General features: G+C 41.6%; 1 protein-coding gene across 1 annotated transcript; it reads left to right on the forward strand.

Annotated features, from left to right (window-relative positions):
* The first annotated feature begins 1831 nt into the window (after positions 1-1831).
* Positions 1832-4075, forward strand: LOC122669238 (zinc finger CCCH domain-containing protein 20-like). Its single transcript, XM_043865951.1, has 2 exons — positions 1832-1836; positions 2556-4075. Exon 2 carries the CDS (start codon positions 2561-2563, stop codon positions 3743-3745), a length of 1185 nt encoding a protein of 394 aa, XP_043721886.1. The 5' UTR covers positions 1832-1836; positions 2556-2560; the 3' UTR covers positions 3746-4075.
* The last annotated feature ends 4633 nt before the right edge of the window (positions 4076-8708 follow it).

The raw sequence follows: 8708 nt of genomic DNA on the forward strand, positions 1-8708 counted from the left end.
ACTTGAGACGTGAATTTTAATCTTCCCAAGTGCATTGGCACTGATGCACTTTAAAGATGCATTGAGCATTGCACCACACTTGAGAGGATGAAAATCCCTAAATAATGTGCATTCTCAAAACATGCAAAAAAAAAATAAAATAAAATAAAAAAATTTAAAGTTTGTAATTAAGCTGCAAATGTAATGGATGAACGACAAAATTTCCTGGGGGTGTTTGAAAGGTGCCTGATGCACTTAATTAAGTCTGCACAATCTGATTCCACCACAATATTCTGGATCCACAACTCCAAAGCAAGCTATAGATCTAACCTCATGATTACACAATCAGAAGCCAAAATCTCTAGGGATTTTGTCATAAGTTTTTTCAAATAAGGAAATATTTTTGGAGAAAACAACGCTACCTGACTTGAGGGAACCCTCTTCATAGAATATAAAAAAATAGGGAGCGAAAACGTTACTTGGTCGCTTGGCCTTGTGCCAGCATGAGGACCAATGGGAACACACACCCAAGCATCCAATATGAGGCGTGCGATAGTAATTTCGACACCAATGTGTCTGGGTATAGGGGGTGTGTTACATCAAGAACTGAGAGGGGACGTGCCAATCCTGCAAGGAAGAAAACAACAATAGAGGACCGGGCTGAGCCGGCTTGGTCACTCCGATGCCTAAGTCAGTACTCTCTAGCAACAAATGATAATGATTGAAATCAGATGATCATAGGAGGTTATCCAGTTATTTATAGATGATTGAGAGAGTCCTGCAGGTGATGACGTGACTTAATAGGAAAGGGAATCTCCCTGGCGTGAATTTAGGTGATTAGGAGTCTTTTTAAGGTTAGGGATAAGTTTCCCAGCCCATCACGTCTCGTCAGGCTAGATTAGTGCGCCAATTTAGGGCCGTTAAGGCCATTCTGCGTCATTTTCGGGGCGTGACTTCATCGCCCCATCTGGATTCGACATCGGGGCGAGGTCGGCCCTCATAGGGTCGTTGTTTGCCTTGAGCTCGGTCATCCCTTATTTCGTCCTCAATGGTCGGCCCTCTCAAGATCGGGTCGCTACCCGCCCCCAGGTCGATCGTCTCTCACCTCGTCCTCGGTGGTCATCCCTCTCAAAATTTGATCGCTACCTCGAAAATGCCTCGTCCTCGTTCACATAGGGTTCCACATGTCAGTACCCTATTGGGTGTTAGTCCTGTGACGGATCAGGGTGCAACCAAGGCAGCCTTCTTTTTTCCAAAATAATAATAATAATATGAGATTATATCGGATAAGGTCATAAATTTTTATTTTTTTGTTGGTAGAAAAGTCATAAAGTTACATAGTTTGCACGCGAGGCCGTGATGGCAACAATTTGAAGAAAGTAAAAGAGACGAAAATTACTATGATTGTAGCTTCCAGATTTTGATGCGGTCTTAGAGATTGGGAGACGGGGAGACCATTTATTGCGGTAGTTCCTACCGTACCGAAAACGACCCAATGTGTCAAATACCCTATGCCGCATACCCAACGGTGTTAATATATATTTCCACCAAAAAAAAAAAACGGTGTTAATAAATATATGGGATTGAGGGCATTTATGTAAATTCATATCTGCAACACGACTGTACATTTAAAACCTTTTAAGCCCGTTTCCGTAAATTCCTCGTTACCCCACCTCCTCCCCTCATAAATACAAATCTCTTTCCTTTCGGTTTTGCACTTTTGCCCTTTGGAACGATGGTAACGAATTTTTACCCAGCGCAGCCTAGTCTTGTAAACGCCACATTTCTAAAATACGCTAAGGGGGTATGAGGGAAATATGAACCGCCAAGACTGAAGATCTGATGAAAGCAGAAGCAGTAGTGTGACGTGCACCGTCTTTGATGGACGGGTTTTGAACCGCCAAGTGTTCTCCTGTTTTTAAAAACAAAAACCATAAATAAAGGATGGAGGGAATCATATTTACTGTTTTAGCCTTTTATTTTTTACCAAATTAAGCGAAACGTGTCCCTCAATTCTAGCATCTCAATTTTATTGCCCTTCCCTACATTACACATGTCCCCCACTAAAATTACATAAATAACCCCCTCTCTCTCGCGATTTCTTGTAAGAGAAATTACGAGATTTACTCCCATATTTTCGCGATTATGTGACCCGGTTCGTTTGAACAGACCAAAAGGTTCCACAATTAATCCCGTACACCCCTCGTGCTAACCACTATTTTAGAATATTTCTGATGGATATACGAATCGGTGGTGCCCTATTCGGGTCCATAGTTTTAGTTGTGGACCCTATCGGTGGTGCCCTATTCGGGTCCATAGTTTTAGTTGTGGACCCGTCGTGTTTTTCCACCGCCTTACTTCATTTAGTTTACTCTTCTTTATTGTATTGTTATTTTAACCGTAGTCCGTAGTGGGGGATTTGGGGTTGAGAAGGTGGGATTTTAGGATATTTTTTAATTTTAACCCAACTACGGTTAAACTATTCTGACCTGTGATTAACCCTCCCCACCTTTGAGCAGTTTATATTGAAGTTCCATCACACAAATGAAACGTACTCTTGTCCGAAGACAAGAAAGAAACTATGATGATGATCGGAGAAGGTAACCATCACAATCCCACTGTTCATGTTCCTCCATGGACTCTATTTGATGATTCTTCCACAGGTATGAACTTCTCTCTCCCTGTAAGTGGTATCTCTTCAAATGGTTGTGGTGGCGGTGCTGGTGTTGGCGGCGCCGCCTCTGAAGGAGACTACTCTTCTTACCCGTATGGTGAAGCGTTAGCGGCTCTGCAACGCTACCTACCGTCAAACGATATTGATGTCGATTCTGATTCACCGGGCCGTGAGGCCGATATGCCGGTGGGACCATTCTCTACGGATGAATTTCGCATCTATGAGTTCAAAGTGCGACGGTGTGCACGAGGCCGTTCTCATGACTGGACTGAGTGTCCGTACGCTCATCCCGGTGAAAAAGCACGTCGTAGAGACCCATGTAAGTTCCATTACTCTGGCACTGCTTGTCCTGATTTTCGTAAAGGGAACTGCAAGAGGGGTGATTCCTGTGAGTTTGCACATGGGGTGTTTGAGTGTTGGCTTCACCCGGCTCGTTATCGTACCCAGCCTTGCAAGGATGGGACTAATTGTCGTCGTCGTGTTTGCTTCTTTGCTCACACTCCTGAGCAGCTTCGAGTGTTGCCGCAGCAGAACCTTAGAATCCCTGTTTCGTCTGATTCGTTCGATGTATCCCCTCTCCGTCATTCTTTTGATTCTTACTTGACTAAGAATCCTCTGTTATCATCACCAACTTCAACCCTGATATCGCCTCCCCTGTCACCTCCATCCGAGTCACCACCCTTGTCGCCAAGCTGTCCTCTAACTCGATCTATCGGGTCCAACGGTATCAACGAGGTGGTTGCGTCTCTGCGTCATCTGCAACTTAACAAGATCAAGTCGGCTCCTTCCACTTGGGGTGTGCAGATGGGTTGTGGGTTTGGTTCGCCGAGGGGTTCGACCCTTCGTCCGGGGTTCTATAGTTTGCCTACGACCCCGACTCAAGCCCCATCAACTCGGGGTGGGAAGACTTATCTAGATATCTGGGAGAGGGGTTGTACTGTGGAAGAAGAGCCCCCAATGGAGAGGGTAGAGTCAGGGAGGGATTTACGTGCCAAGCTGTTTGAGAAGCTGAGTAAGGAAAACTCACTTGAGCAAGTTGATACACCTTCTCCGGCGCCCGATGTTGGCTGGGTGTCTGAACTGCTGAAGTAAAAATTGATGAAGGGGTTGTGAAAATTCTTTACCTTTTTTGTTGGTCTATTTTGGGTTCAGTCTATTGCCCTGATTTTCCTGATTGTGAATATATAAGAAAGATGAAGAATTGGAGTAGCAGTGCTGAAAGATTGATGTAAATAGCTGATGCTAGTTGCTGAGAAGGGCATCTTTTTGGTGGGTTTTCTGTGAAGATCAAGGAGAAGGAACAAAGAAGCAATGCCAACTTGTATAGAGGAAGCTCAATTTCGTTATATGCCGAAGATCGGCTGCAAAATTATGGATCTTTTAATTTTTTTTTTTAGTCTGTTCTACATTGCTAATTCTGATTCCTAATGTAGAAATTATGACTTCATATTATCAAGCAATTAATGTAAAATATTTCTCTCTACTTTGTGTGCTTTTGAGATAAATTCTTAGTTGAGTTTAATTGTTTTATGTTACTTTTTTTTCTCTCCCCCCCCCCCAACCCAATCACACACACACTGTGTGTTGATCTCTCTCTTTCTGCTTCTGGTAGTATTGTATTTGTGGCTTATGAGTCTTGTCGTCCATGGGGGAACTCTTCTTTTTCATTCCATGAATAGAAACTATGTTTTATTGGATTTGGTAATGTTCTTTGCTTCTTAGTGTCACTTCACGGGTAGAATCATGATTCATTATATGTTGGTTGCATCAAATCCTGACGTGGGTTGTGATCTGCCTGGGAAGAGAGAATCTGGGATTTTAGATCTTTTCCATGAGAGGAAGAAACCTTCCCTGCCTCTGATATTAGTTTTGATTTTGGGTTCTGGTATTTGCATCCATGGTGCTGGGACGTGGGTTTTCAACCTTTAGTTACAGTAGGAACTTGGAACTGGTCAAGACGTCCACGTCGGTGATAGTGATTGCGGCTCCATTATTTTAAGGGTCGTTCTGATTTTACACCTATGAAGGTATCGAATGGAATTTGCAATTTGTCTTTAATTTGACGCTCGAATGACACATGGTGCATCCTCTACCGCAAAAAGGTTAAGGGGTAAATGAGTAAATTCAAAAGGGTTGAAGGATTCTGCTCAAATGAGCCAAAAAATGAAAGGCAAGTTTGTCATCATACTTTCTAATCTGATTTGGAGCTTTTGTTCATGTTCTTCCATGCACAGTTTTTTACAAGCACTAAGGTGAGGCAATTTAACAAACACCTGTGCTCCACTGGACTGGATAACGAGGGTGTGTTAGTTTTCAATGGTTAAATAGTATATATTCATACGCAGATCGGGTGGTCAAGAAGAAGAACCTTTCGAGGAACCAATTTTAGGTAGGGGGTTTCAACTATGGTCCACCGTGGTCGCTTTCTCTGTGTCTGAGGAATTCCTGTAGTTTTTTGCTTGAGAAGATGGAGCAATTTCACTTGTTTCTAATGTTTAATACGTCATCTGCGGGATCTAAAATTCTACTCTTTTGAGCTTTAACCCCTCCGCCACGCAACAACACAGTCACCTGAGAAGTCTAGAGGCTAAGATCTCGTCGGTGATCCTGACCAGCTATTCTTTGAAAATAATATATTGAATGAGGAAAGAAAGGGAAATGAATAGAATGATAAGAAGTCTGCTCAGCTAAGCTCACGAGAGAGAGAGAGAGAACTAGTATTGAGATTTAAGATTTAAGATTTAAGACCGCAGAAAAGAGCAATTGGGGTGGAGAAACTGGGAAAAAATTATCCTCTCCAACTGACCTTTTCTGAAAAAGTATTACGCTTCTCCCCCTTTGATGCTTAGGAAGTCACCATTTGCTAATCGTCTCCTTGGAATTTGGAAGAATGGTTCCCTCTCCCGTGACTTTTCTGTTTGCTTTTTTGAAAATTTCTTGCATTAATTCCGCATCTTTTAAGGTTTTATATGCATTTAGGCTAGATATTGGTGTATGCTTTTGGTTTTGTATTTGAAAATCTATGACTTAGACAGGGATCAGGGATTAAGCATTCGAGTCCTCTCGAGGAAGGAAATTCCCCATTTGAAGTTTTTCTATGTTTGCTTCTTTGAATAATATGAATATATGATATCCTTCCTTTCTCTGTCGGTCATCGAAGACTAAAGGAAAAAACGAATCCCCTCAAAACTCACCTCAAAATAGGAAAAAGGAGCAGGGAATAAAGAGTAGGGATAAGAGATTAGAGCATTCCTCACGATAGAGGAATTTCGAAGATTTGATGCTCGATCTTGGAGGAATCTTAGGCGTGGGAAAGAGATGACGTTGCCTGAGCCTACCTGGTCATGTGTGCCCACGTGGTTCCTGTGCCTAGACACAAAAGTACTATGTTGTCCCTATTGAAAGGTGGAAATCTTGCCTTGGGCAATGCTTCTGCATGCCCCTGTGTAGGCTCTAGAGACCTAGATAGCAATCTCTTTCTAGTGAAACCAAGTCGATAATAGAAAAATATGAAGCTATTAAAAGAAAACTATAAGAGATCGAAATGATAATAGAAACTAGATTTCTGTAATTTTGTGTGTTTGTATTCACTAAGTAGAGAGATATAAATGTAAGAAGAGATACCTTATACAAGGTAGGCTAACTCATACAAGATATATACAACATCTTTATAAGGGTGGGCTGACTCATTACAATATGGCAACAAGATAATGTCTACAGTTAACACCCCCCCCCCTTTCAAAATCAAGATGGTTGGTTGATGAGAGACCATTTGAAGTTTGGATATTAGAAACCATAGACGCACATATGTGTGAGCCTTTATAAGAAGGTCCGCCAATTGATATTCGGAGGGAACGTGTGGCAAAAGAAGTATCCCTAGATGAAAATGGAGGACAAAATGACAATCAATCTCTATATGATTTGTTCTGTCATGGAACACTTTATTATGACTGATTTGAATAGCACTCATGTTATCACAAAAAGGTGGAGTAGGTGAAGACACAGAAACACCCATATCTTGTAAGAGCCATCAAAGCCAAATTATTTCAGATGTAGTATCGGTGGGGGCACAATACTCAGCTTCACTACTAGAACAAGAAACAACTAATTGTTTTTGCTGCACCATGAGATAAGAGAATTGCCCAAAAATATATAGAAGCTTGTAGTAGAACGACGATCAGTAACATTCCTGGCCCAGTCAGCATTAGAATATGCCCAAAGTTCAAGAGATGTAGAAGCTAGAAATAGTAGTCCTTGAAATAATGTGCCTTTTATATATCAAAGGACGTGTAGCACAACAACATAATGTATGGACCGAGGAGCAGCCATGAATTGGCTAACCACATGAACAACATAAGTGATATATGACCGAGTGACTATGAGATAGACTAGGCTTCCCACCAACTAGAGATAAAGTTCAAGATTAGCAAAAGAAACTCCATCAATAGCAGGGTGTTGATTACACGAAGACCTTCAGCCCTGTTGTCAAACCCACTATTATTCGGACGGTTCTCTCACTTGCAGTTACTAATGGATGGTTTGTTCTCCAGCTAGATGTACGTAATGAGTTATTGCTTGGTGCCCTCCATGAAGAGTTCTACATGGTTCAGCCACCCGACTTCGAGGATGCCTTTCACCCTAATTATGTATGCAAATTGCGACAGGCATTGTATGGGCTCAATTATGTGCCCCGGACATGTTTCCACCGTCTATCTTAGTTCTTAATGAAGTCTAGATTTTGTGCCTCTTAAACGGACCCTTTTCTATTTATCTTCAAGCAGGGCTCTATTGTGTCCTATGTTCTTGTCTATGTCGATGATATCTTGGTCACTAGCAATCAGGCTTCTCATGTCACCACCTTACTCAACTATCTAGTGAATTCTCCATCAAGGATCTTGGTGACTTGCAGTTCATATTGGGTATTGAAGCAATGCCTCATTCCAAGGGGCTTCTCATGACAGAATGTAAGCCCGTTCTCACTCCTATCTCCATCACGTTAAGGGTGTCGGCTTCAAGGGGTGCTCCTTTTCACAATGCCATTCAATATCGATCTATTGTGGGTGCCCTTAAATACATAACTCTTACAAGACCCAATGTTGCCTTTTGCTGTTAATCAGGTCTGCTAGTTTATGCATGCCCCTACAAATGATCATTGGGCCATGGTAAAGCGCATTCTTCGCTACCACAAGCATACCCGCACTCATGGACTTCTAATTGCTAAACGGTTTGAGCACAACCTTCAGGCCTTCTCTGATGCTGACTGGGCGGGTGACTCAGATGATCGTAAGTCCACAGATGGTTATGTGATTTTCTTGGGAAACAATTTGATCTCTTGGTCTTCTCGCAAGCAATGGACTGTCGCCCGCTCATCAACAAAATCCAAATAAGCAGATGTGGCAGCCGAATTAACATGGCTCGTCGCTCTTCCATGAGCTAGGCATTGCAATCAATATAAAGCTCGGTTCCTCACTATCAAACACCAATTCATCGCACATGTCCTTATAACAGATTCTATGATCACAATCAGACGCCAAAAACGTGATCAAACATCGTTAAAGTAATATAATAATATATTTGATAATGCGAAAATAGTTTTGTAAATAATTTACAAAAACACCATTGGATCATAAGCTTTCTCTCTTCCTGATATCCCCAATCAAGGGTAGTGGATTCCATGTTGAGCATCTCTTTCATTCACGATGCACAATCACGAATCCAACACACTGATATATAGTCTGAGGGACATCAACCATTGATGTACCCAAACCCATAATGTAACAACATTGTAACGATAAGGATCTCTCAGATCAAAGCATCAACTGGTGACAGGTACACATCTCATATTTATACCACAGTCAGTAGCATATGTGAGATTTGTACAAAATTCTATTTTATACACATACACGAAGTATAATTACATTTATGTCATAAAGTCATCATTTCTAGTGACATACTCTGTACCAACCTTATAAATTGGATTTCCGATCCTATCTCTAGTCAAGAATAATTTTGGATGAAAACCAATGAAACAAACTTACAAGCACGTTAAATAAAT

This window comes from Telopea speciosissima, chromosome 7, assembly GCF_018873765.1.
Source record: "Telopea speciosissima isolate NSW1024214 ecotype Mountain lineage chromosome 7, Tspe_v1, whole genome shotgun sequence".
NCBI lineage: Eukaryota > Viridiplantae > Streptophyta > Magnoliopsida > Proteales > Proteaceae > Telopea > Telopea speciosissima.

Coding starts and splice junctions, on each gene's coding strand:
- LOC122669238 (XM_043865951.1), top strand. CDS start 2,561: ATGATGATGATCGGAGAAGGTAACCATCACAATCCCACTGTTCATGTT.